This window comes from Sinohyriopsis cumingii, chromosome 9 (genome assembly GCF_028554795.1).
Source record: "Sinohyriopsis cumingii isolate HCF-2022 chromosome 9, ASM2855479v2, whole genome shotgun sequence".
In the NCBI taxonomy this organism is placed as follows: Eukaryota; Metazoa; Mollusca; class Bivalvia; order Unionida; family Unionidae; genus Sinohyriopsis; species Sinohyriopsis cumingii.
Genome location: NC_142969.1, coordinates 20,457,801 through 20,485,727, shown reverse-complemented (window position 1 = coordinate 20,485,727; position 27,927 = coordinate 20,457,801). Strand labels below are relative to the sequence as shown.

Genomic DNA, 27,927 nt, shown 5'->3' with positions numbered 1-27,927 from the left:
AAGACCCCAGTTTTGAAAACCATAAAATTCAAATCTACTATCCCTATTTTATTATAAAAAATAGTTATTAAAACTGACCCCAATTTCACCTTTTACTTCGCAATTAGACCAGCAAGTTGTTCTCCGCCTTTTTTTTTATGTTGTCTGTTTGACCGGCCGCCAGTCAAACAAAAAAAAAAAAGTGGAGAACAATTTGCTGGTCTACTTCGCAATGATCTCACACCGAAAAAAAAGCGTACCGTCTTCTGACCACAAAATTGGAAATCCCGTCTTCGCGCATGCGTGTCTTTTGTTTCCGGCACTATGCAGCATCCAGGGTGGCAGAAGGAGAGGTAGACAGAGAAAAAAGTGGACTGACAACATCACAGAATGGACCAGGAAGAGTTTTGCGGAGACACAGGTATTGGCACATGATCGAGACAAGTGGAGGGAACTGGTCAGATGTTCAGCAGCACAGTGCCTCAATGACACTAGGTCATGAGACTGATGATGATGATGATGCTATGCTATGGGACTAAGCGAGAACTGCAGAAGGTATCGCTTCGCACTCGAAATCAGCATGTCTGGACGTTGAAAAGGAGGAAAGGGTTTAGGCAAGGGATTTGGAGAACAGCAGCCAGCCTACCCAGCATCCCGTCAGTGCTACAGCACCGGACAGCGGAGCAAAAAAGGAGAGGTATCTCTCTCACTATAGACTTGCACTTTTTTCACTACTTTTGCACATTTCATATATATTTAACATTTGTTTTACTTCACCCATTGTAACATACCTTTCACGCCAAAACACTTTTGCGCCATTAAATAGGCCACGCCTACATAAGTGCCTAACACGCGCTAGTACTATAGTCCGTAACAGGGCTTAACCACACCTGTCATTCATCAAGTCACCTTCGCGCCAAATTTTCGCGCCAAAACATAGGCCTCGCCTATATACGTGTTTATTACACTATTTTACAGTAATCGATACTTCTCAACCATATGATGGCCCAAGCTGCCTCAGGGAGAGATTTTAACTCAATATTTTAGAACATCCCACGAGGATGTAGACAAAGTGAAACTGATCAAGGCCCACAGAGCCCCATGGGTCCAGGCCATTGATCTCTCAGATATTAACCAACATGAACGTACAACAAACGTTCAAATAATAGCTGCCCTTGCAGCAAGAGGGCTACATGACAAGGTAGAAAGTTTTGAAAACGTTGGCAAGGGGGTTTTCCTTGTCTTCCCGAAAGGTAAGGAAAAACTCTTGCCCAACAAAAACATAATCATTTGTGACAAAGTGGCGAGGGTCACTGACCCCCTACCAATAACAAAATTTGTCCAAAAAAAGTACATAGACATACACCTTAGCAAATTTCCTCATGAGATTCTTTTGGAGATTTGCAAGGAAGGATTTGAACAGAGATTGAGGATAAACGTTGTCAACATCAAAAGAGACACGTACAAAGCCTTCCAGGGTTAACTAATGGCAAAATAATAGTCCAAATAAAAGCCAAAGACGCGGAACATGTACCAGAATTTTTCAAAATATATGGAATAACGGTAGCCACATGGTTTTATAATTGCCATATGAGTAGACCATGTGCTACCTGCAATCAAAATGGACACAACATGTGGAAATGTCCACAAAAAACAAACAAAGCAATACACAAGCAGCTGTATCAACATATGCACAAGCTGTGCAAAAAACAAAACAAACGACTCCTCCAGAAGGAGAAGACACAGAGGACTATACACATACTGAATCAGATGAGGAGGAGATGGATATCACTCCCCTCACTAGAAACAGAACACCATCCACCTCGTCAGCAATTTCACCAATATGATCACCCTCACCAAGAGAGACTTTAGAAAACACACAAACCTTTGCAGTAATTCCAATAAGTAACACAGAGGAGCCAGATGAAATCATACAAACACAATCAGAGCAAGACACAGTACATATTTCACCAACTAACACACTAGGGACAAAACAAATACAGCAAAGCACAACACCACCTGCCAAGAAAAACAAGAAAAAGAGGAAAGCAAATACTCCCAGAGCTAATCTGGCAAAGAAAAAGCAAATTGAATCTTTAAACAAGGGCAAACTTAACACCAAGATTATAAAAAATATTCTCAAGGATTTAACATTCCAGCCTTCAACCTCATCGGCAGTGCAACACCCAGTTGAACATAACATAGTGTCCAAAGACCAAACAGCTCAAATCTCAACTCTTACCACAACTGAACCACAAAAAGAAATTGAATTAGAAATACCAAATGAAAAAACCACCACCAGTGCCAACACAACCCAAAATATGCACAAGAATTTATCAATACAACCTGTAACTTTCACCATAATCCAACCCCAAATGGAACACACTTTGGAAAAAACAAATATACAAAACAAAAACAATAGCAACAGCAATGTTTTACCTGGAAACACACCAATACCAACACAGGACACTCCAAAGAAAAAAGAAAAACAAAATTTTCAAACACCACCCACCAGCCCCAAGAAGAATAAAATGGACACTAAAACTAATAAGAACCCAGGAAATCATAAAACCCAAAACCCAACCACAATCAACAACATTAACAAAGACAATCAGTAAGATGTAATTTTTATCCTACACTTAATTATCTTTACAACATCTCCAAAAAAATAAATGGAGAAAAAGTCAGTTTTTAACATAATATCTATCAATACTAATCAAATTATCAAAATTGCAGCAAAATACCATTTCACATGTCTACAAGAAATCCATCATTTATCCAATAAAACTTAAATATATAGAAGGCCAATTGGATGATCAATAGAAAAGAAATCTACTCAGGTGTAGGAATAATAATAAATAAATAATGGGTATTTTCCCAATGGAAAAAAATGGATACACCTACTATATTTGCAGGAAGATTATTACATTTAACCTTAAATAATCTACACATAATCAATATCTATACACCTGCTAAAAAAACATCAAAAACTAGAATTTTATAATAACCTTACTGAATATCTCCAACCAATAGGAATTTAAAATACCTTAATAATAGGTGACTTCAACAATGTAACAGATGAAAATGACAAAACCAATGGTTTAACTCAACATGACAAAAGATTCCAAGAACACATGAAAGACTTTATATTAACTCACATCTTAATTGATACATACAGGCATAAATATCCTGGTAAAAGAGAATATACATACAACTTCAGAAATACAAGCTCAAGTTCTAGGATTGATAGAGCCTACATCAACAAAAGCATAAGTAATAACCTCATAGATAGTAAAATATTAATTAACAAAATAGCAGACCACAGTATAATAGAAATTACACTTGAAGTAGGAAAACAAAACAAATGGTGAAAGGGTACAAGGAAAATGAACAACTCCATATTAGAATTACCAAAATACCAACAAGAAATTGAAAATATTTTAGATTTTGATCACCAATTATCATACTACCTTTGGGAAAAAATCAAAAAAGAAATAGCCAATATTACCAAAAAATATGAAAAAATGATTCAACAAAATAACAAATTGATAGGAAATGAATGCAAGAAAATAATAGAGGACCCAAACTCATCCCCAACATAGCAAATGAGCAGATTAGTCGAGATAATGTACGTAATTTTATTTTCCAATAAGCGTTAAAGAAAATAAATAATTAAACTTTAATTTTAATATGGATGGTTCTTATTTTCGGAATTCATTGTTTGTATACGTAATACCCAATAGTCACATTCACTCCGAAGTAGACCGGAAGTTGAGCCATGAAAGTAGTGCCTGTGTGTGGAATACACGAAGCAACGGATAAACATTTTGCAAAGTTGGCCCTTCAGAATCAGTAAGGTTGCTTAAATGGTAATGGATGAAAGGTGGGGATTGTCTTCTTTACAGTGGTGTATGTTATGAGTGACTGAATGCGTAGATAGTATCGGAAACTTAGAGTTGAGCCACGGAAATAGTGCCTGTGTGTGGAATACACGAAGCAATGGATATACTTTTCGCAAAATTGGCCCTTCAGAATCAGTAAGGTTGCTTAAATGGTAATGGATGAAAGGTGGGGATTGTCTTCTTTACAGTGGTGTACGTTATGAGTGACTGAATGCATAGATAGTATCGGAAACTTAGATCGGAGTCATCGAGCGGTCAGATTTTGACCGGCAAGAGTTAGGTACCTTGTGTTATATGGTGAGTGTACACATTAGTTTCCACAGAATCAAGTGCCTGTGGTTATACAGCGGTTTCTAACCTGAGGTCGCGACCTTTTCTGGAGGGTCACGGAGGGTTGCAATAATTGTATTTTTGAGGGTAGCAAAACTTATGAACCAGTGGAGACGGGGTCGTGAGATATATAAATATATTTTAGATTCACAACCAAAAATGGTTTTGAACCACTGTGTGTATAGCCTACTTTTTTTCATTTCTTGCAAATATTCATGCTGGCCTGCTCCATGGCAATCAGTGAAAATTAGAATTGAATCGGGCTTGCGTACATTCTCCCAAATCTGAGTTTCTTCTGACCCTTCCTAGCTACGATATCCTCGGTGAGGCTAAAGGTTATATAGCGAATGATATCTGCGTCTGTTTCTGATTGAATCTTCACGTCATTGACCGGCGTATCTTGTTACTCAAATCACTCCAGTATATCCTGCAATATGTTTCTGAACCCTAAACAAATCGTGGAATACTTAATAAATGATGTAATTGTGATTAAAAGTTCATTTACACTTTAAAGAATCATTATACCTGTACCAAATTTCAAAATTTTAAACTTTTCATCGCTGCAGACATTGTTCTGTGAGTTTATTTATGGGTACCGCATTTGGCTTTCTTTGTTTATAACATCATCTGTTTCAGAGTGGTTGATCACAGCATCACTTGTGGCCATCATTGATGTGAGATAAGAAATGTAAGACCACAGGAAATGGCAACAATGGCGATTATTACAATAAATAATCTTAATATGAATCAGTATTTTCTTCTCCTTGACATCGTTGTATGTGTTTGTTAAAGATTCTTGGTCATAGCAACTATGCAGTTTTCTACTATTCTGAAATGATGCGAATGGCATTGATATAGTTTTGTTTCTAATATTATGTAAATATTAATGTACCGGTACCAAAATTTAAATATTTATCTTTTTTGAAAATATATTGTTTTCAATATATTATATTTATTCAATACTGGAAATTAGGAAAGAACGAAACAATGTCATTAAATTCAACAGTGATATTGATGTTTCATTAATGGGCTTCTATAGGATAAACAAAATGTGAAGTCAGCAGAGAAAATAAATCCCTTATTTTATTCATTAGACAGCAACAAACAAGTTGCATCAAGGGTTTCAATTCACTGACGTTATAAAAAAGTAAAGATATTTTGAATGGGTATAAAAGTGTATTAGGCAATTTGATTTGTTTTGGTCATTGTTATGCATAATGTATATATTTATGGGATTTAGACAAGCTCAAAGCATTTTCTATACTTGCAGCAAAGCGTGACATAACTGTCAAGGAAAATTATGAAAACTGCATTGTCAGCTAAGTGATATCACGTGATATCAATGAAATACAATGGCTGCTCCGAAACTGATGTCATGATGATTCTCAAAGACACTCATCAAATACACACATTAAGTCTATCTTTAGAGGTATATTGATACATGTAGACTAGATTTGAATCAGTAATTGTTGAATGTTAACACTTTGTCTCCATTTTCTCAGTTGTTGACTGCTCACATAATTTGCATACACTATTAATAACTACATGCACGAGACATATCTAATTAACAATTCCAATGAACTGGACATGGATTACTCTTAAGTTAATTAAAGTGCATGTCAACGTGGTCATGGAAGCTCATTTACTCTTATTAAATTAAATATTACTTATAATTCTACATATTTAGTACTACTATATTGTAACCAGCTAGGTCTCCTGGGTTAGCTCAAACCAGCCTGAGAATTATGAAATCTTTGTTTGTCTTTATTTAATTTCATGTTGGAGAAATCAGAAAATACATACATTCCAAATAATAACAAAAAAATCATAGCAGTTTATAATAGTTTATTGATGTGGTTATTGAAAGATCTGGTCACTGCTGTTTGACCTGTGTCAGTCATGAAAATTTTTGTGTCTACAAGTGTTGGGACACTAAAAGTGTTGTTTTTATTTTATACATGAATATAAGTCTAGGGATGCAGAAAAAATACTTATCTTTTCATGTCTCAAGATTTACAGCCATTACGGTAACCAACCAAAAAAAGTAACATTTTCAGATATATACTTTGGCCCATGTATGAGCTGCACAACCCCCCAACCCCCTCCAGGCTTTTATTATTTTCCAAAATTGTTCTGCTTATGCACAAGTATATACAGTAATTTAAATGTACTTTGCGCATTATACAGAGTGCTTGTCGTGAGTCATGCTGCCAGTAGAAGTCTTGTGGTTCTTGTCATGACGCTTCATTGTTCTTGACATAAATGGTTCTTAAACTAATTTTGATTGGCCATGGAACAATCAATCTCTCATAGTTTTGACCTTGCATTCATCAAGGAAGTTTTACAAATGCGTGTTTAAATAAAGGCTACCTAGAAAACTGCAAATGGTTCATCTTCATTGGGGAAAAACTGGCTATTTACTGATTTTTAAAGTTTTGAAGTACTTCAGATTATTGGAGCTGGTGAAGTGTTCATGGATATACCATTTGAACCTGAAAATGATTTTGAATTTGAGTTTAATGTACTTTAGATGGACATAAACAAACGGAATACTGGTCAGTCCCCGATTCAGGGTGTATTGAAATTACATGTACATGTACATGTAATGTTATCAGGTTATGTATATTTGTTTGCTTGCTTTTCTTAATGATTATATATCATTGTATATCTGTATTTTGTCCTTGTCCAAATTCACCTTAATGCTGTACCTGACCAGTGACATTTATTTTTTTAAACAACATGATACATAGATAATATTTCTCTAAGATCATAGATTAAATGTTCAGATTATTATTGATGGAAGTAGACGTTTTCTTGAATCAGAGCAAAGGACAGTAGTTTTCCACTGGGAAATTCCTAAACTTGTGGACAACTTTAAATGTTTTTCTTAAAGGAAACTGGCCTACATCCTGGCTGTATTATTGTCTTAGCTTTTATATATTTTGTTTACTTGAAAAGTTGTGCATATTTGCATTAACATCGGAAGCAAAATTGGTCTTATTGCTGTGTTCAGGTTTTAATTTGGATTTATTTCAAATTATTATTCTCTGGAATTAATGCTCAATAATATTCTTGAACTTCAACACTAATTTGGAATTTTAGTGAATTCAGATAACATTTTGGATTATATTACTGTGAAACATCAAAAGACTATTAGCACATCACACTCCAAGCCATAATCCAAGTTTCCTCTGACTTGGCACATCAACACATTCAGTATTGGAATTGTTTTGGAATACCACTGGAATTCAATTGGAACTTCATACATCTGGATTTGTTTTAGATACTGTTCAAGATTTAATTCACAATATTGTAAGTTTTAAAAAACTTTGTTTAAATTTTACTTTGTATTCTAGGAAAATGAACTATTTGTTGGATTTGACACAACTTGTTGCTATTCACCTCGCTAGGAGCTCAGCATTAAGAAATCAGTGTTAGGACTGGTCGGCTCGATATAATTATGTGACTGGGTATGACTGAAAAACTGTTAACCCTTTCATCACTAAGTAACTTTGCAGGCATAGAGCCCTAAACACATATTAAGTAACTTTGGACTTTTAAAGCAAAATGATCTGTGAATTTTGAAATAACATAACTTTGCCAATTTTAAAGATATCTGGATGGATTAAGTATAAAAATAAAGGTTAAAAGTCAAATTGTATGACTAATTCAATACAATTTGTATACCTATTATAACTGCTAAAATACAGTTCCAAACATGTAACACAATAGGTAAAATGCACAAGCAATTTTTTTTTTTGCCACATTACATGAACATTATTTTCAAAAACTTCATCTAAATCAAGGATTTGAAAGTATTCCAGAGCTTTTCTGGAGCCATCTAACACTGTGGTGGGTCCAACTCTCCCAGACAACTGAAATAAATCACGTTGGTTCGTCTAGAACAAAAACACGTGGAGTTCACACTTCCTCTGGTTCAAAACCTTCAAAGTCCTCTTCATCGTCATCACTGTCACCCACAAACAAATTAAAATGCCTTTCCAGATGTTTTCTCTCATTTTCAATCAACTGTATTCGGTCACAATAGCAAAATATTTTGATAACTCATAATTTAATGCTTCATTCTCATCTTGCTTCGAACTCTGCCATTTTGAATATAAATTCACCATTCGGAAAACATGCCAAAAGGTTTTCCTCTTGCCTCAAGATTTCTAGTTGTATTGAAGCTTAACTCAGGAGATAATCCAAATATAATATCTCCATTACAGGAACGAAGTTATTAGAGGTATCCCAAAATATATATAGTCGGGTACTATGACTGTAAAGAAGTACACTGCCCCAGACCGGTAAAGCTGTCAATAGGGTTTACGGACTTACTTCCCCATGACCAGAAAACCGGTCTACAGTGATGAAAGGGTTAAAGCTACATTAAAAAACCAAATCAAACACACACACTTGTTGCTTTTCGCTCTTTTTCATTACTTAGTTTAAGACAATAGAGTCATAAAGGGCCATCCATTTAGTACATACGCAAAATTCTGGCAAAGCTTGACCCCTCCCTGTAGACATGCATACTTTTTGCCTACCCACCCCTGTGTATGTACACTTGACGCAACCGCGAAACAACCCCTCCCCCAATTCTATAGAATGGCCTATATTTAGTCCATACAAAAACAATCAATGATTAATAATATTAACGTGTTTAATAAAACAGTCCACACAATATCTGGCTGCATCAAAGAAATAAGCTGCGTAACTTTAAAATGTTTGTCTAGTGTCGGCTAAAATTCAAACGCCAACTGAACCCATTCGAACAGGTTACATATTAGACAAATCATAATTGAGGTTTCAAAACCACCCCCATCCCCCGTTTCCTATGCATACGTACATTATCAGTAGACCTCCCCATACGCAGGCGTACGCATTTGGGTTAACACCCCACCCCCACCATGCATGCGTACTAAATGGACGGCCCCTAACAGTAGAAAAAGCAGAATACCATGCATAATTAACCCTTTACCTCATATGTATGGCTTTGTAGGCAGATAATATACCGTTACCAAAGTTATACAGTGAAGTATGCTATAAATAGAACACCTGTTATTTTGTAACCTACTTGACTTCATACACATAGGCCTACCAATTGATTGTTATGACAAACATTTGCACAGAATACACAGTTAAAGGGGCCTGGGGGCATGTGATTTAAAATAAGTTATAGCCCAATAAGTGCTATAGCCACCAGTTATGAAATCTTTAGAAATGTAGACTAGTCTATTATACAGATAATTCTGGATTCTGATCATTAGAAGATTTTAAGTCCAGTTTGACTCTTTATTGGACCTTTATTTTGTTTTAGGCTGGCATGAGAAACCTTTCACCCAAAGAATGGGTCCGGTACTTGTGTGAAATGGGGCTGGATCAAGATGGGTTCGTAAAAAGATACATATCCAGTTATGTTGGTGAGTAAATTTAAATTTACCTTGTATGTGACTAAAGGCAAAATAATATAAAACTCCATGGGTCAGTTAAGGCCGTGTGTGCTGTCATGTTTACCCTGACCCAGAGTAGCCCAGTTTGAAACATGTATAATCAAGGTAATTCTGACGGGTCATTGCTTGATGTCGAACATTGCCGAAGGCTAGCACTAATCCGTTACGTAAGACTGTTGTGGCTAGAATCGAAAAACCGGACATCGGAGTTGCGAGGCGCCCGATAGCCAATGATCACCTAGGTGTCGAAATGTTTCCAAGATCAAAAGAAATTGCATGAAGAAGTGGGAGTGTCCTAACTTCTTTCACCTGCAAACAGACAGACAGGTTGAACTGGCCGCTAAGACGATTGGACAGGGGCACAGCACCACCCAATCAGAATCGAGATGGGGGGAGACCTTGATTTGGGTAAAATGATATCCCTGCGTTTTCCGGCAAAAGTTAGTTCGCTGAGAGAAATTACCCAGAGAAGGGGTTAGCGTAACTCCGAATAGCCATTCGTTATTGGCGGGAAAATCTTAGAGCGGGAAGGTCTAAGTAGAAAGCTTCAAACGGTCAGTAGATATTTGTTCGGTCTTTGTGGAATGTGACTGCATTTTAATTGTAGGTCGTATGTATACTTTATTATTACTAGAATCGTAGTATGAAGAATTGCTTTGTTTTGGTAATATGTTTGCATATTTTGAAGAAATGAGTTGATATTTGTAAAGAATTATATAGCTTGCTAGCCGTCGTAAGAGTTAATATTGTAATTTACTATGTGGGTATTTTATAGTAGACTAACACATATGTTCAGATGATTATAGATTTTGCCATTGTTGAATATTTGTAATGTACAGACATGCGTCTGATTTTGTCAGATTGTAGTACAATGAGATTAAATATATGTGTATATACTGACGTGACGCAATGTTTTGATGTCTGTATAACAATTCGCTGATACTGTGTTATTACGCCATTGTTTACCCTGCAAGAAGTGTGTGGGAATTTCGATGTGTATGCATGCGTGGCCGAAACAGGGACAACTATCTGATGGTTAATTGTCGATATAGCGTGAGGTGAGGTTTGATAAAACATTTGTTAACGCCTTGTGGTTTTTCACAGGAAGCTTTGAGGGACAGACCAGTTAAAGTTTGGTCCCGTTGTCTCGGATAGAGAGACGGAGGAAAGGAGGGAAGGAGAAGGAGGTGGAGTTGAAGTCTGGGAGCGGAATTGGAGGAGATAATAGAGAGGGAAAGGAGAAGAAAGGAGAAGTTGAAGTCTGGGAGCGAAGTTGGAGGAGGAGATAGAGAGGGAAACAGAGACATAGGAGGAGTTAGAGGAATGGAAAGAAGGAAGAATCAGCGGGAAGAAATAGATGAGTGGATGCAAGGACAGGGGGAAAATCGAACTCACACTGTAAATCACGGGATGAATTAGGCTGTCACTTGGTCGAGGGAAAGACGAGTGATTGGAAGTTATCGTTTTAAGTTATCACATTTATTAAATTGTTATTGATTGAATTTCATCTTCGTGTTCTCTATAATTTAACCGTCAGCATTGCTGACTTGGGGCTCAGAGCTGTAAATCTACATCATCACTAATTTAACTTTCTAACCTAACGAGCCAGGGTGGAACTTTCATCATAATTTAATTAAATTATATTGGAAGAACCCCACCCCAATACGTGAGAACGCCACATGTGCTTTCAACACTAATAATGTGTTTTATCCATGTTCATGGTGATTGGGTTTTTGTGCAGCTGAGTCACTATTCTGGGGACCCCAGTTTTAAGCATGTGCATACTCTATAGGCATTTGGGACCCCAATTTTAAGAGACTGTTATGGGACCCCATTTTCAGCTTTGTGAGTCTGCGGTGATGGGACCCTAATTTCCAGTTTTAACTTTTGTATACATTTGGATTTGTGATTGAACTTTTAGCACTATTTGGGATTTAAATCACAATATTGTACTTTTTTTTAATTTTCATTTTGTATTCTAGGGAAATAAACTATTTGTGCATGCACGATATGCATTTGGGACCCCAATTTTAACAGTGTTAATGGGACCCCAGTTTCAGCTTTGTGTGTCTGTATGGGATGATGAGACCCCAATTTCCAGTTTGAACACTTTTGTTTTTTCTTTCTTAAATTATTGCTTGTGTTAAAGCAGATACCTATTAAAAATATCAACAAATGCCCAGGGCTGGTGACTATAAAATAATCACAAGCCCTGACTAAAATTCCACAAGCCCGGATTACAATTAAATGCCTATCGAGTACGGATAGTTAATTTTTTAAACAACACAAAGCAACTGTTCAAAAAACAAGCACGTACGTATTATTGTCTGTCAGCCAATCTATTCCATTGATAAAACCATACTGGAAAGCATAGGTCAATTAACTAATTGGAAGGTTCAATTCAATGTTTCAAATATCTTAAAATAAAGATGGTCTCCTATTTGATGGTACACACAGAAATGACATCATGAGCCAATAAATTGTTTCCCATATGTGTCCAGAATCAAATCCCCCCCCTTCTTTTTGCTGGCATGCTTCACAAAGAAAACTGTCAAAGAAAGAGTTCTGAAATTTAGTTTTGCTTGCTTTGCTTCCTAAATCACCTTCGACATTTGGACACAATTCAAGCAACTTTAGTAATCATGCTTTTCATCTTATGTATATGGGGTAAAATCTGACTTAAAAAGAAAAGTTGTTGCCATTCACAAACTAGTCAGTAATCTTTAATACAGTTCGCCTAAGCACCTGTTACCCAAAAATCAGACCCAGCATTGATGTGAAACTGGGTTTAACCAAGATGTGTTCGAAATAAATATATATCTGGTTATGTTGGTGAGTAATTTAAATTTATCTTGTAAATGGCTGAGACAAAACAAAATAATATAAAACTCCAGGAGTCATTAAGGCCTTGTGTTCTTTCAGCACTAATCATGTGTGTTATCCATGTTCATGGTGATCATGTTTTGTTGCACTTGAGGCATTGCATTCTGGGGACCCCCATTTTAAGAATGTGCAAACACTGTATGTGCATTTGGGACCCCAGTTTTAAGTGTTGATGGGACCTCAATTTCAACCTTGTGTGGCTGGGATAATGGAACCCCATTTTCCAGTTGGAACACTTTTTACACGCATCTAGCATCTGTTTGATTTACCTTCTTTAGGTTGTTCCAGTTTGTGACCTTTTTTGCCTGTGCAAATTAGCACAGTGGGATCACCCACTAGTCTTCAAAGGCACCACATTGGCTATTGAGAGCCAGTTAAGTAAATCATGCAGTAGTGGTTTATACCTGACCTTTTTGCCTTTTAATTGCCTTATTTAAACTGCCAGAAGAAGCTTTACATCAACTTTAGTCATGACTGCTTACCATTTATACATGCTACATGTAATGAGCATATGCTAAAGTATTTATTTTTGTTCTATTTTCGAAGATTACTTAAAATCATATTCTTTTAAACACAAAGTGTCAGGGGTTTTGGGAATAGAAATCCTGGTTTTAGTATTACATGCTATGTTATGGCAGGTCAACATCTTAAAAATGAATTTCTACAGTTCATCAGCTTAATCGGAGCTTTGTCAGGTAAAATTAGATTTTTTCAATAAGCCTGACGAGTTCCTCACTTATCTGAAATTAGAGAGGTCCCGGGTGTCAGGCTATCGGAGTTTTTAACTGTGTATAACATCCTTACAAAATAATGCTTCATTTTATTACACCAGATATATCCTCGTAGAATTCTAGTTTTAAGTTTTGGTTATTTTTAAGGAACACCTTTGCATGCTTATTTTAATTTTTAATTTATTGATTTTGCCTTTTGTCCATTATTGGTTATGGTGTCTTTGCAAATGTGGCATTCAACAGAGGCGATTTTCTACTTGAGTATGTAGGGGAAAGGATTGACACAGAGGCTGAGAGAAGGGAGAAAAGATATAGCAGGAAACAACGAAATCATAAATTCAGCAGATGTTATCTCTTCAGCTTTAAATATCATCAGAAGACACATTAGTAAGTTTCAGCTAATATAATTATTATATATCTAAGATTTAATACAATTATCAGGGCTGAAACTGCAAGGATTTGTGGGCTAAAAAGTCTACAATTAAAACCTCATGCAGAGAGTACAGAGAGAAATTCAAATAGAAGAAACTTGCTGATAAAAATTCTCCATGTGAGAGTAAATTGTTCCTTGAATCAGAACATAGCTTCAACTTTGAAGTGCCTTATGTGGGAATATTTTTTTGTATTTATTATTTAGTGTTTAACGTAAAACAGGCTTTTTTGTCTGTTTTATGTTGCAAATGAGAAATGAATCGATGTACAAATTCAAATTTCTGCAATTAGTTTAGTGAAAGTTGTATTGCTAGCTGGAAATGTGAATGGAAACGGAACCTATAATCAGCAATTAAGCTCTGATTCATTAGTGTTTGCTATAAACTGCCACACTGCAGACATTGTAGCGATATGACTGAATTTTTTTTAAAGCTACGTTAAAAATCCAAATCACACACACACACACACACATTAGTGTTTGCTTACAATGAATACACGTTTTCACCAGCAGAATTGCTCCATTAACCTGTTCAACCAATCAGGTGAAAGTGGCTTCTTCCCGGCACGCCATTCAAAACATGGTATAGAGTAGAGGTCATATCAGAGACCAAAAATAAATCATTTCAGCCAAATAAATTGTTTGGGAATTGTGTACTATTTGTTGTATGTAATAGTTTCAATCCTTTAATTCAGTCTAAATTAGATTTTTTGGGGCATGTTTAAATTAACTGGCTGTGTACATGATGTTGAACACCTTTTAAGTTACACTGAAAGTGTCTTTGTGCAATTTTCTTATAGCTAAAACTTTTATAGAGTTTATTTATACATAATCCCCAAATTTAGCTGAACAAGAGTTAAAGTCCTTTTTCACTCCTAGTAGATCTTCAGCACTTAACATTTTGGTCATACTGAGTTTGAAAATGGAGAATAGCATCTAATGGTACATTCATTTGATTTTTAGTCGGAATTCAAAAGAACACTTTTTTCAGGACCACTCTAATTAAGATGACTGAGTTCACAGACTGATTTCAGTTTATCAGGCTTGTGGGTGTTGACAATAATAGACCTCCTTCTCCACCAAATATTGAACTTGGAAGAAGATATCATGGGCTTATTATCGCTGATGAATATTCAGATTTTCTCTAGATACATGCCATAGACTAAGAAAATTTTGTATTCATTCTGCGGTGTAGAAAATTGCCTATTAACACTGGAAAGGATGATAATGAAGTATTTTTACATCCCATTCTGCATATATCAGGATTATTTACCGTATATACTCGCATAAAAGCCGACCCCCCAAACTGAATTGGTAAAACTATTATAAAGTGCATGACCCGCGTAGAAGCCGACCCATAATTTCTAGACTACCGGTACATCACAAAGTGAGTTCTGAATACGTTTATTTAGGCAAATCACATTATTAAATAAAATAAAAGTAAGAAAGCTAATTTATATGTTGAAATGAAAACAATTCTAAAGTGTTAAGTCTTAATGGAAATTTAATTGTGATGTGATGTGATTTTGATTTTTAACGTAGCTTTAACAATTTTGCAGTCATATCGCTACGATGTCTGCAGTGTGGCAGTTTATAGTGATTTTCTAGCACTGGGGCATCATGCCGCAGACATGTAGCATGATGTCCCACCCAGTCACATTATCCTGACACCAGGCCGACCAGTCCTAACACTAACCTCTTAATGCCGAAAGCCAAGCGAGGCAGCTGTTAGTACCATTTTTTAAGTCTCTGGTATGACTCGGCCGCGGATCGAACCCACGACCTCCCGCATCCGAGGCGGACGCTCTAACCACTAGGCCACCGGAGCGGTAGGAAATTTAATTAATCCTCATTCTAAAATCATGAATTATAATAGTTCTATCACTTTTAGAATCCTTCAAAATCTGGCTCTGTATCAGACTTGCCAAACAGTTCACGAACCTTGGCTTCTGTTACGGGCATGCTTTCATCATATACGTTGTCATTGTCATCATGGTCATCCGATAGTGTCATTCTCCTTCTCGCTCTCCTCATCATTGTCGGATTGAAATATAGCATCATCCTCTGTCGCATCCATGGCATTGCTGATACAGAACTTCCTGAATGATTTTGCAATCATTTCCGATGGAATTGAGTCCCACGCTTCTTTTACCCACTTGGCGACCAAATCGATGTCCGGCCTCATTAAATTCCCGCCTTTTGTCATTTTCACAGCCCTTGAACAAACCCATTCTGCCCACATCTTTCGTAACTTGTCCTTAAAAGGTTTGTTAAGGCAGACATCAAGAGGTTGTAACACTGATGTTAAACCTCCTGGTATGACAGCCAGTGTTGTTTTCATTTTCTTTGCGGCCTTTTTTACTTCATCGGTCTTGTGTGCACAAAACGTATCCCATACAAGCATTGAAGGTTTCCGAAGAATTGCACCTGGTCTCTTGTACATAGTGGTTGTATACTCTTTATATACCTTATTCTGTAATTATTTCCATGTGTGATTGGTTATCAATTTGTATTTAATAATTATTCATCATTGTTGTTTATTTGTGCTTTTTTTAAACTACCGGTAGTGTGATTCAGTTGATCAAAATATGATTGGTTTTAGCGTGGACATTATTCAAGTATTGTGACAGTTTATAACTTTGAGCAGAAACCATGTCCATTACCATATCTTATTAGACAATACATCTGAGTCGGCATGTATATGTAAAGTCATTGGCATTGTGCAACAAAACAAACCTATTATCCCCGAGGCATTTACCACAGATTAAGCATATGGTAGCTATTGTACAACACTCTACCACTAACAAACCACTTTGCTTTACAAATAACTAAACAACAGTAGTATATAAACTGTGGCTGCTGATTACTTCAAAAACACCTGTCAAAGAAATCCCTCAAATTATGTTGTTTTACAATTATTCATGCTGACTCGTATATTGCCCTGTTAATTACCCTTCCTAAGCGTGCACGCAACAAACCCCTATGGAGCCTCTCGCTATTGTTCCTTTAAGACTATCATGCATGTATTTCTACTCTCAAATCAAAATGTGTGTCATATATACCTTCAGTATCATAATTCTTTTATTTTTTTACGTAGATTCTTTTCATATTTACACTGAAATAAGCTAGCGTACATTTGTATAATACCGTAGAGTTTAATGATTTCTGATTATCTGATAGTTAAATACTTGACGGGAGATTACTAATATGGCTGTTCTTTTGGAAAATACACGTACCACCGTGGCTCAAATAGCACGTATGGCTGCATTTTCTGGTGGATGGACATCTGTCAAATAGATGTCAAGTATGTTAAAACATGTTTTTCATTCATTATCCTACCACTTAAGTTAGAAAAAAATATTTGTTTCACTTCACGACAGCACAAATCTTATGAGCCATGTGGCATCATTAGGCATGTGATCTCATCTTCGGCGATTGACAGAAACAATAAATACTGGAAATCTTGGGAAAAAGCGTTAAGAATTTCAGACTTGGACCTTGGCCCGCAGATAAGCCGACACCTCTTCTTTCAGGCCTTATTTTTTTTCCTAAATGTTTCGGCTTATACGCGAGTATATACAGTAAGCAAATGCAGATGAAAGTGAGATAAGCCTAAATTATAAGGACCATTCAGATGTTCTAAATTCAGTAAAAAAACTCACCATCTTGCAGTGGTCCATACCATCATTGAGGTGTAAAGCCCAACACTCTAAGACTTGCATTGTAAAGACATCTGCACAGAGGCATAATTATACATGCACTAAATTGAACTATTTCAATGCATTAAAGATCAGACAAAAGGCCACTAGTTTCTTGCAGGTCTGTCCCTTAAAATTTGATGTAGACATGTGGGCATTGTAATTATAATTTAAGAACTTGTTATATGTCATGGGGTGGCTGGTATTCCTCTCATCTCCTATTCAGCTCTAGGTCGATCTAGGTTAATGTGAGTTTTGTTTTAGTAGATAGCATGGACAGATCTTTGCTACGATTGTTGATCTAATTAAAGAATTGGAAGATGTAGCTTTTTGTAAGTTGCATTTTCTTTTACTTTAGTATAGATGCAACATGTACAAGAGGACACGTGTGCCAATTTGTGAATGGTGCTGCAGACCGCACAAAATCGTGTAATGCACGAATGAAATTGGAGGTGTACAATTCTTACCCAAGGCTTTTGTCTCTTTGCAACCAGAAATATTGACAGTGGTGAGGTTAGATATGACTATTGAGATAGAAAGAACTTGTACTGGCGGAATAAGGTAGCGCATTCATATTCATTTTGTCCCCATCCCGCAAATCTTTGAATGATATATATTAAGAAACTTCTTCAAAAGTTCATCATGTCTCTCCATAATTTCTTGATACAATTATGGCATTCCAATGCGATCCCTTCAGTTATGACCCATGTCCCTGTGGATGAGTTGAGGGAAAGAAATTTAATGGCCCTTGGTGGCAGATAGATCTTAAAGTTATACTGGCTGCCATGTATAGCCTATCTTATGCTGAGAAACAACAACACACCTTTACTGATTGACTGACCTAAGTTTTAATTTTGTGTTTGCATGAAACAGGAATCAATTTTTAGTCTTATGAACATTACAAAAAAGTGTTGCAGGTAGAATTTAAATTACAATGATCCCCCAGGGGGCTGAGTGGTCTAAAATGCTCCCATTTACTGATCCCTACCACGACACCTCTGTCCACATGAAATCAAGTATTGACCTTGGCCAATGCGAGTCAGTGAGAAAACTTTAAATTAGCTTCTCATGGGATATGTGGTTCTTACAGGGGTTTTCCCATGTTCCTCTTCCACCAGTTATATTGGCCGCCGTATATAGTCTATCATGTGCTGAAAAATGGCACTCAAACCGCACCCCCCCCCCAAAAAAACCTTCCAATATCAAGAATGATCCTTATTTTTTTGGTCACCATGGGATATTTTAATTCATACCAATCATAATTTAATAGTAACAAGAAGAATTAAATAATGCAAGTCTGTCATTTGTATCTTATCTCATGAAAATTATTTTGTCAGATATTATTGTGCCAGAAAGAAGAAATTAAAACAGGAAATGGGCCAACAGAGCAAGGGGAGATCTCAGATGAACTTAAAGAGAATGCAGAAATTCCAGATAAAATGTGAGGATAAAATAAAAATATTGACATTGATAATTTTTAAACTCATTGATAAGGATAGAACTTTGTGATGTCATGGTTAAGGGTTAGGCGATAGACATACTTTAAGATTGATCGGTAAAATCAGATGAGCAAATCATGGATTGCAGTTTTCATAATCTTATAAATAATTGTGGTAATATTGTTCCTTGGGATATACTGTTCAGATTTGCCATTATTTTTCAATGTGTACACAGCACAGAAGTGAAATTGATGTTAATTTTTTGCATTAAAAATGTAATTAAAAATATGTAGCTTCTGTCACTAGAATCAACCAATAAATTTGTTAGATATTGTTGACTGGATAAACTTCAAATAACATTAAAAGCTGATTTTAATAATGTGTGTAATGTGTTTCTATTTTTGTACACTATTATTTAATGAAATTTCTCCAGGGTATATATGTAGATAAATACTTTCTCCATTTATCAATTTATGTTTATGTATAGTTCAAAGTTACAAAAAGCGGGTCAACAAAATAGCTAGTTTACACTTTATCAGCCCTAATTTCACAATCTGTTTTTAAATAAAGATGAACTTATAAAATTATTAGGATTTTCGTAATGTACAGCCATTATCAAAGTCTCTGTACTGAGAAGACGTTTGTGAAATGTCACATGCCTCTAATGCATGCATTGTTTTGATAATGAGGATTGTTTTGCTTCCATTCTATTGTACAGTTGTTGTTTTGGGTCTAATGCCAATTTTCAATGCATGATATGCTATACATGGCAGTCATTATAACTGCTAGAGGAAGAGCCCCAAAAACCCCTGGTAAGAACCACCAACTCACTGGAAGCAACTGACATTGGCTGGACTTGAGACTCAAACCCACTCAGAGGTGAGATGGCAGTGATTGTTGAAGTTGAGTACTTTAGACCCTAGGCCCCCACTTTCATTCTGCATTTTGTTACTTAAAATAGAGAAGCTACCAGGGTGAATGAGTGTGCAAATTGTGCAAAAATTTGTGTGAATTTGAGCCCTTAGAAAGCAGTGAAGCGCAAGAACTCCTGCAAATTAGCTCAAGGATCATGTGTATACTCAGCATGGTATGTAATTTTATTCATCTTATAACCCTTGAAACATTCCACAAAACATGTTGTGCTGCTGGTCAAGATCTTGTATGCTTACTACAATGTTGTTTTTCAGTTAGGTAACTATTACACATCTGGGTACTTCAGCTTGACATGAAGGGTGTTAAGCTTAATTTAATAGGTACATTGGGCTTTGGAACAAGCATTTTACTATAGTTTTAACTTGCATTCATCAAGGCAGTTATACAGATTCTTGTTTAAAATATGGGTTACCTTGACAACCCCACATGGTGGACTATCAACATGGTTCATCATTAGGTGATGATTTCCTTTTTGCAAATAGTGGCTGAAGTTGGTGATGACGACAATGATGTTGAAAATTTGAAGTATTTCAGTACAGAGAATGTGTTACTGGAAATGTTGTATCAAGACAAATGTACGTTTGGTTAGGTGTTGTTGGTTTTAACACCATTTCTAGCATATGATAGGCTATACATGGCAGTCAGTATATTTGGTGGAAGAAGAACCACCAACCCATGGAAAGCTACATTCATGTTGGTCAAGCCAAAAGTTGAACCCATGCGGACAGATGTGGGTGAGCTGTAAAGAGGAGCATTTAGGTCACTGAGCCATCTGGAGCTCCCAAGTCCATTGTACTTGCTGGATGGACAAAAACAGGTTGAATGATGGCCATTCCCACTGATACCGCAGTAATTGAAATTAAATGTAGAAATGAATAATACCAAGCCTAGTTAAAATAAGGCAATTTAAAAGTAATGCACAATTTTCATTTCTTTTCTCAAGCAATTCAGCACTGAGTGAGCTTGTGCTACATAAATATATAACACTTTAACCTTTTACCTCATAGAATGTATGGCTTTGTAGGCAGTTGATAGACATGTACTCAGTTACACAGCGCAGTGTGCTATAAATAGAACATTTGTTACCTGTTTAACTCCATACGTTCAGCATCAGTTTGAACCATTTTCCAATTTTGGTATACATCTATTATGTATAGAAAAATTTAAGAGTAAAATCTGATCATTATAGTTGTATAATTACTTTTCACAGAATATTTTTTTATGTGCTTTTAGAGAACTCATTTACTGTCAAGCATTTGACACTATGTAACAAACCGTAGCTGCCATTTCTTATACTCTAAATTTATCACTTCTTTGTCTATGTCTCCATCGCTAAATGACCTGAAGCTGATAAATTATAAATACTCTCTGGTGTGTACATAAATATCAGTGCGCTTACCTGTGTTATTGAAGCTTGAATAGTCATGATTCTGATCGTGCAAACTCCGGAAAGTACTGAACAAAATCCGCAGCTTCTGTTTTGGAGAGTTGAAAATCTGAGCCAGTTACTTTAAATATCAGATTAGGACTAGAACTTAAACATCGACCGTGTGATCTGACATAATGGTCATTCACATCAATGAATGTTGTATCTAATGGGGGGGTCCCATGAAGGTGGCACTATGAAAACCAGCCCAAAATGGCTGCCGTGTACAGCAGGCAACCAAATGTGCTTCCATGAGAATGGTGTAGAGGTATCAAAACAGGTCCATGTTAGTTGTTGTATTACTTGCTGGTATTTTAAAACTCCTATCCAGTATTACTTTAATATTACCTTTTTGGAGTCGATTCCCAACACTTGTGATTGTTAAAGTTTAAAAACATTAGTTTGTCCATGTAGTTAAACTTGCCCCCCCCCCCATTATCTTCTGCAGATATTTGTTGTGGCATGTGTGGCACCAATTGTAAAGGATATGAATCTTAGTTGCTGTTTCCTCTGGTTAGTAGAGCATCAGTCACTTGGTGGAATTTCGTTTAAAGTTTTTCCTTAGTCTTATCAATATAATTATTTTGTTATCTCAGAAACCATCTTATATTTTTCAGTTCTTGAATCTAGAAAGATATGTACCAGCACTATACCAGTTGCAGTATCAACAAAGAGACATAAAAGCACCAAATCTAAAACTCGGCGAAGACCTTGGACAAGTCAAGAAAGGAATACTATGCTCCAGCACTTGCATTGTTTCATCAGGATGCTCAAAGTGCCTAGGCAAGAAGATGTACTTAATGTTCTTGCGAAAGAACCATGCCTTGGATCAAGATCATGGTGAAATATTAAGGACTTTGTTTACTATCAAATACAAAGGGCCAAAATAAATATGAAGTTGTAATGTCATTTGCACAACAAGTAATTATTTTGTCTTATAAGTTAAAAATGGCATTTTGCTTAGTTTTCACACATGCACACACATAAAAACTTGTTTCTTTTTAGCTTTACTTGAGTTTGCCTCAGGTCCATTATGAATTGTACCATACATCCTGTCTTCAAAAGCATTTGTCAAAGCACAGTTACAATTTAGCTCAGTATTATTTAATTCATTTATGCCATACAAATTTCAAAACTAAACCTTGTTCTGTCGGCACAAACAGTTTTAATTTGGAAGCATAAAGTCATCAACAGCAAGTGCAATGTTAAAGAAGATGCCTTTTTTAGTAGATGGAGTTGCCTCATATGCATGATTTTGATATTGATGCTAGCATAATAACAAAGTTGGCACATACAAGATACCAGCTGCTATATCCAGTAAAATTAAGATAAAGGGTATGAGAATACAGCAAAGGAATTATCTGAATCATAACAATGTAGTGCAGGTAGAATATAGAATTTAGCACTTTTTTTTACATGCCAAACATTCCAAATTAATGCAGTTTGAACAACAAAAATACTTCGTAATATTTGTTTAAAATTCATAATTGTCATTTAAAATATCCATACCGTGACTACATTTAAAAGAGCAAGCAGTATTATCATCATCATTATTATTACTATAGAAAAGATGAAGAACAATATGCATATGTATGCGGAAAAAATACAAGTAGTAATTAAAATATGAAGATTGCAGTAAAAACAGTATTAAGATCAATGTTGAATACAAAATAAAAATGGAAATAAAACAATGGCTGATACGTTTATCACAATTTTAAAATTAAGATACTTAATCAGATTTTTTAAAACATAGAAATTTTCAGAATTTGTTTATCAGATATTTACACTTGTATTTAGGAATTTGTATTTGCAAATTATAACAATAATGTCTATATTATCATCAGGAACTCAGATGAGTTTGATAATGAGCAAAATCCACACATACTAATTAATTGATCTTGCATCTGATTTTCTAAACTATTTCATATCTGACCTCGATCAAACTTGAAACATTATTTTATATCATAAAGATGTTTGATGTTGATAATGAGCGAGATGTATGCAACTAAGTGAAGTGATTGGCATTTGATTGACTAACCTTGTTGCCACGATGGACGCCATATTTCTGCTTTATTTTTTATCCAACTTTGAAGATAAAATGATATCAATAAGACCTCGAACAAGTTCAGTAATAAGATCGATGCATATTATTGAGGAAACATCTTGCATTTGATTAATCAGGCTTGTTACTATTCTAGCAACCATATTTCTGGTCCTATTTTGAACAAACTTGAAATTTCAGCTTTTATCATGCAGATCTTGGATGAAGATCAAAAGCTTGGACTGTACAGTAATAAGCAAGATCTATGTATATTTATGAGGCAGTCTTGTGTGTGATTGGCTGAGATTGTTACCATTCTGGAGACCATAACTTTCGTCGTAACTAGAATAATGGGTTTATGATGTCAAGATCTGCAGAGTTTTTTAAAATAAGATCCAAGCATTGATGGATTTTTTTTATCAGATTGCACTTGTGAAGCCATAGTTATGACCTGTTTGGTTTATTATCATCAAGGTCTAAATGACTTCGATTATGAGAAAGAGACTCCCAGTGCATATAAATTGTGCCTTTATGTTTTGAAATAACCTCTGAGGATATCATACATTAGGTAAATTCAACATAATAGAAAGTTTGGGAGACAGTTTACATTGAATTTGTTCTCATACTACTACATAAAATTGATTGGTGAATGGTTACATAAGCCAGATGAGCGACAACAGGCCCACTTGAGCCTTTTGCTAAATCTTTATTGGTATATACCATCTTAATATCAAAAACAAAGGTAGTAAACTGACTTTTTATATTAGGATTATTTTCACCAGCTTTCGCAACATATGCAAGTGATTATTTAGATCATGTAATGCATTAATTTTTTGCTGGATATTTTTTCTCTGCTTTCTTGCTTTTTATAAGTTGTCTGGTGCAATTTCAATATATCAATCTCAAGTGTATGAATTGAAATGATGATTTTGTTTAACATTATTCCTTTAAAGCTACTTAAAAGCAATGTAATATAATATCATGGTAATAAAGGGGTATACATTTTTTTTCTCATAATAATCTATCCATACATAACAGAAAACAGCAACATCAAAATAGCTTATATGAAAGTGCCTTGTCCATAAATCTTTATTCGCTACTTGTCTTGCTCCAAGTCTGGGTCCTTGTGGTCTCTTTGCACAGTCCATGATTTTATATCACCTATGCAACATACAGAATAGCTTAGTGGTATAGTAACCCTGGTATCGGAAGCAACATTTACAGGCAGGTTAGCCAAATTGTAAGAATTTTGTTTTCCTCCCATCCTATCAAGATCTATGCTTTTGAGTCTTCATGAACACTGGTCAGTCTTATAAATGTAAGATTCTGAACCTTCCAAAGTTAGAATAGATTACAGTAATCAACATTTTTGCAATTATTACTTTGTTGCTTCAAGGTTTTGCTGAGATTTTTTGACCTGGATTAGTAGCTGCAGTTGTGGATATGATACCTCCAGGGAACTAGGTCAAGGTGTACCTTGCATCAGACAAAGCCTCACCAGAATATGATCACAATGACCATTTTTCTTGGTTAACCTGTGCATTATTAGTTAAATGGCATAGTTTGAGTTGCATACATGATACCTTCATGTTACTGAATTGGGGACACTTTTCCTCACATTATTAAAAACTAATGCAGGGGAGAGTAAGTCACATTCACATTTATTTAGAAACCTATTTGTTGCTGCATGTTAACTTGGCTGTTAGTTTTGAAAACCCTAAAAAAGGAAATCTTGTATATAATTAGAGACATCATTTTAGGTTCTATTGATATGTGAGCTTTTTGAGAATTTGTAGCAGTTTTGAATCAGTTTCGTTACTGACATTTTTATATCAGTCTGCAAACAAAATAAAATTACTGGAAATGGATATAAAACTTGTTTTGTCAAAGTTTATCCATCTTGAAAAGTAACTGCACCACCATCACTGCAATGATGTGCCCAGCAGCTGAAGCAAAAGTTTGTTTTGACATAATCTAAGGTGGTTACCATGATGATGAACACGTAAGCCATTACATAATATGTATGGCAAACATGGCAACGCTGTGGATGAAAACACATGTACACACATATAATCAGATTTTGGGAATATTTTTTTTTTGTGCTGTTCATTTTAATTCTGTCAGTGGGAGATGGGATGTCCAGCACAACCATATTAATATTTCTGCAACTGAGCAGCTGTGTATATTTGAAATCATTAAAATCTACGTTGGAAATTAAAAATTAAGAAAATTATTCCATAAACAACAAGATGAAATATTTGTATTTATACTAAGTAGTTTGTATATATTTATAATACATATACAGGTATTTAGATTTTAGCTCTACTAGACATAGACCAAGAGAGCTAACTAGATGGTCTGTTATCTTCTGTCTGTCTGTTAAGCACAAGTTTGTCAACAAGATTCCTAAACGTGTAATAGCCATGAAACATTACATGCAGTCATCCCAAAGTCTAGTTGGTATTAAGTGAAAACGGTACTGCTGAGGCATGACCATCTTGAAAATATTGTTGCAACTTATCCTGAATGGATGGTAATATCAAAATGGGGTTTTCACTAAATAATTCATGTCTTGAATGAAAATCATGCATGTCTGCTGTTCCATGAGGCAGTCATCTTGAAAATCTTGTTGCTACTCAAGGAACGAAAATTGACATAAACGTTTGACAAAAAGAACTTGTATGATGTCAGGTGGTCCTACCTAAACACAGTTCTGTTTCTTTTTATTGCTACTTCTGAACATCACCATGGGGTTTCTACTATAGGACATTGTATGATGTTGACTTGGTCCTAAATCTAAATTGCGTTGAACTGACATCCAATTTAGCCACAACATGAACCATCTTTAGTCGTATCAACATGGTATTTTCACAAAACGAATTGTTTCGGTATCTAGTTGCCTTGTTAAGAAAATTTTGAAGATCTGACATACACTATGCCCACCACAGTGGCCAGTTTGAAAATATTTGTGTCCCTATTACTCCTTGATGCAAAGCCATGCAAACATTTGCTTATTACCAAGTCATTTTGTGTATGGTGCTAAATGAAAATGGTGCATATCTGTTATCCACTATCTTGTTATCGTGACTCCTCCATAAATAGAAAGTCATTTTGACTTGGGGGGTGGGTTGACAAGATTAATTATGATATCTATTTGTCCTTATTGAAAATGTACTGATCTGGCTTCAAATATGGTCATCATGGTAGCCATCTTGAAAATCTTATCCTTACTCCTCCTAAACGGAATCTCTTATGGGGTTTCTCATCAGAAGAAATCTTATAAAATTTAGTTAGGCCTGAATGTAAATTATGTTGGTATGATATCAATATGAAAACCAATGTGTCAACTTTGGAAATAGTGTTATCACTACTACAGAAGAATTGATATCCACATAGGGTTTTCATCAAAAGACTTCTTACGATATCCATACATGCCAACCATTACATCTTATGCTGGCTTGTATATGAGTTATGCTTTTTATGTACATTAGAAAATAAAATGAAAGTAAAGCAATAAAAAGTTGTTTTTATCATTTTTATAATCATCTTTTTAATTCCACTCGTATATTATTTGGAATTTGTCATGGCGGCACAGAGCAGTCTCAATAGAATAAGTAAACTGTACTAGGTGACAATCGACGATAAAACTATTAGAATGACTTAGTCTGAAATTGTTATAGTCAAAATGGAAAACCATCAGCTCCGAGCATAGACACGGAACCGGGGCATTAGCAACCAAAAACAAGTACAATGCATTTAAATGGCTGTACTGGAGCTCCTTATAAGAATTTCACTTACAAGGCTACACTCGTATTGTTGTGGGATTTGGAAAAATGATCATCAATTGTATGGTTTAGTAATTGTTTGTTTGGTTACTGAATTAGGTTAATGTCTTCCATCCCACACGACTTAGCATGGGGACCTATTGGTAACGTTGCTTCGCTGGCCCGCACGCACTCGTGTAAATCATGCAATCGAGTGTAATTTGAGGGTAAAGTCGTGGGATACAGAAGACTTTGACCAATATAAGTAACAAAGGTTCAAAAGCTGCATAATGATGCAACTCACGCGATCTTATGGGCGGTTTAGAACTAGTGCTTGACAAGAGAAAAGGTACATTATTGATAGGCATTGTGAAGTATCTTCATATCTTGCCTTGTCTGACCCTTTGTCGAACACAGGAACAAAAGTGTTGCATTTTGCGACTGTTTCTGCTTTTGGGGAAGGTATATATTCATTACATCTCGTATGGTCCACAAGTCCTGACTTTAACACAATTTGTACACCTTTGATTACAGAAGTGTTCTTTGACTCGTGCTTGTGAAATAGTGTGCAAAAGATCACATTCAATGTTTTCTCACTATATCTGAGCGATGAGAACAGATTCGATCATATACAGTTGAAATATTTTGACATCTTAAGGTTAAAATTTTCATCCCGATCACATTTCTTTCCCATATCCATGATGGTTAATGCTGTTTTGGATGTTATTAATTGCTAAATAGTTAATCAGTCACGATTTACAACTATCAAATTTATTTTATTGGACTTTTTCGTTCTTTTGTTTTACTACTGAATAATAAATGAACTCTTGTGTTTTGGTTACTTGACTGAATTTTACATTCTTATTGTTCTGTCTGTAAATACTTCAATTTGAATCAAAGCTGCAATGGTATTTATTG

At 35.5% G+C, this 27,927-nt stretch overlaps 2 protein-coding genes across 5 annotated transcripts in view; one reads left to right on the top strand and one right to left on the bottom strand.

Moving 5' to 3' along the window:
• LOC149791356 (uncharacterized) overlaps positions 1-27,927 on the bottom strand; it is a 44,617-nt gene that overhangs the window by 8,928 nt on the left and 7,762 nt on the right. The window lies entirely within an intron of this gene.
• Positions 173-26,751, top strand: LOC149791357 (uncharacterized). 4 transcript variants are annotated; one of them, XM_089969898.1, is made up of 6 exons: positions 173-676; positions 9,532-9,634; positions 10,769-13,665; positions 17,765-17,967; positions 18,744-18,847; positions 21,822-26,751. In XM_089969898.1, exons 4-6 carry the CDS (start codon positions 17,927-17,929, stop codon positions 22,046-22,048), a joined length of 372 nt encoding a protein of 123 aa, XP_089826024.1. In that variant the 5' UTR covers positions 173-676; positions 9,532-9,634; positions 10,769-13,665; positions 17,765-17,926; the 3' UTR covers positions 22,049-26,751. The 4 variants fall into 4 exon arrangements, 2 of the variants coding, with proteins under 2 accessions (XP_089826024.1, XP_089826025.1); XR_016423346.1 differs by lacking the exon at positions 17,765-17,967; XR_016423347.1 differs by lacking the exon at positions 18,744-18,847.

Coding starts and splice junctions, on each gene's coding strand:
- LOC149791357 (XM_089969899.1), top strand. CDS start 17,927: ATGACTATTGAGATAGAAAGAACTTGTACTGGCGGAATAAG. Junction 17,968..18,743: donor ACTTGTACTGGCGGAATAAG/GTAGCGCATTCA, acceptor TTATTTTGTCAG/ATATTATTGTGCCAGAAAGA. Junction 18,848..21,821: donor GCAGAAATTCCAGATAAAAT/GTGAGGATAAAA, acceptor TATATTTTTCAG/TTCTTGAATCTAGAAAGATA.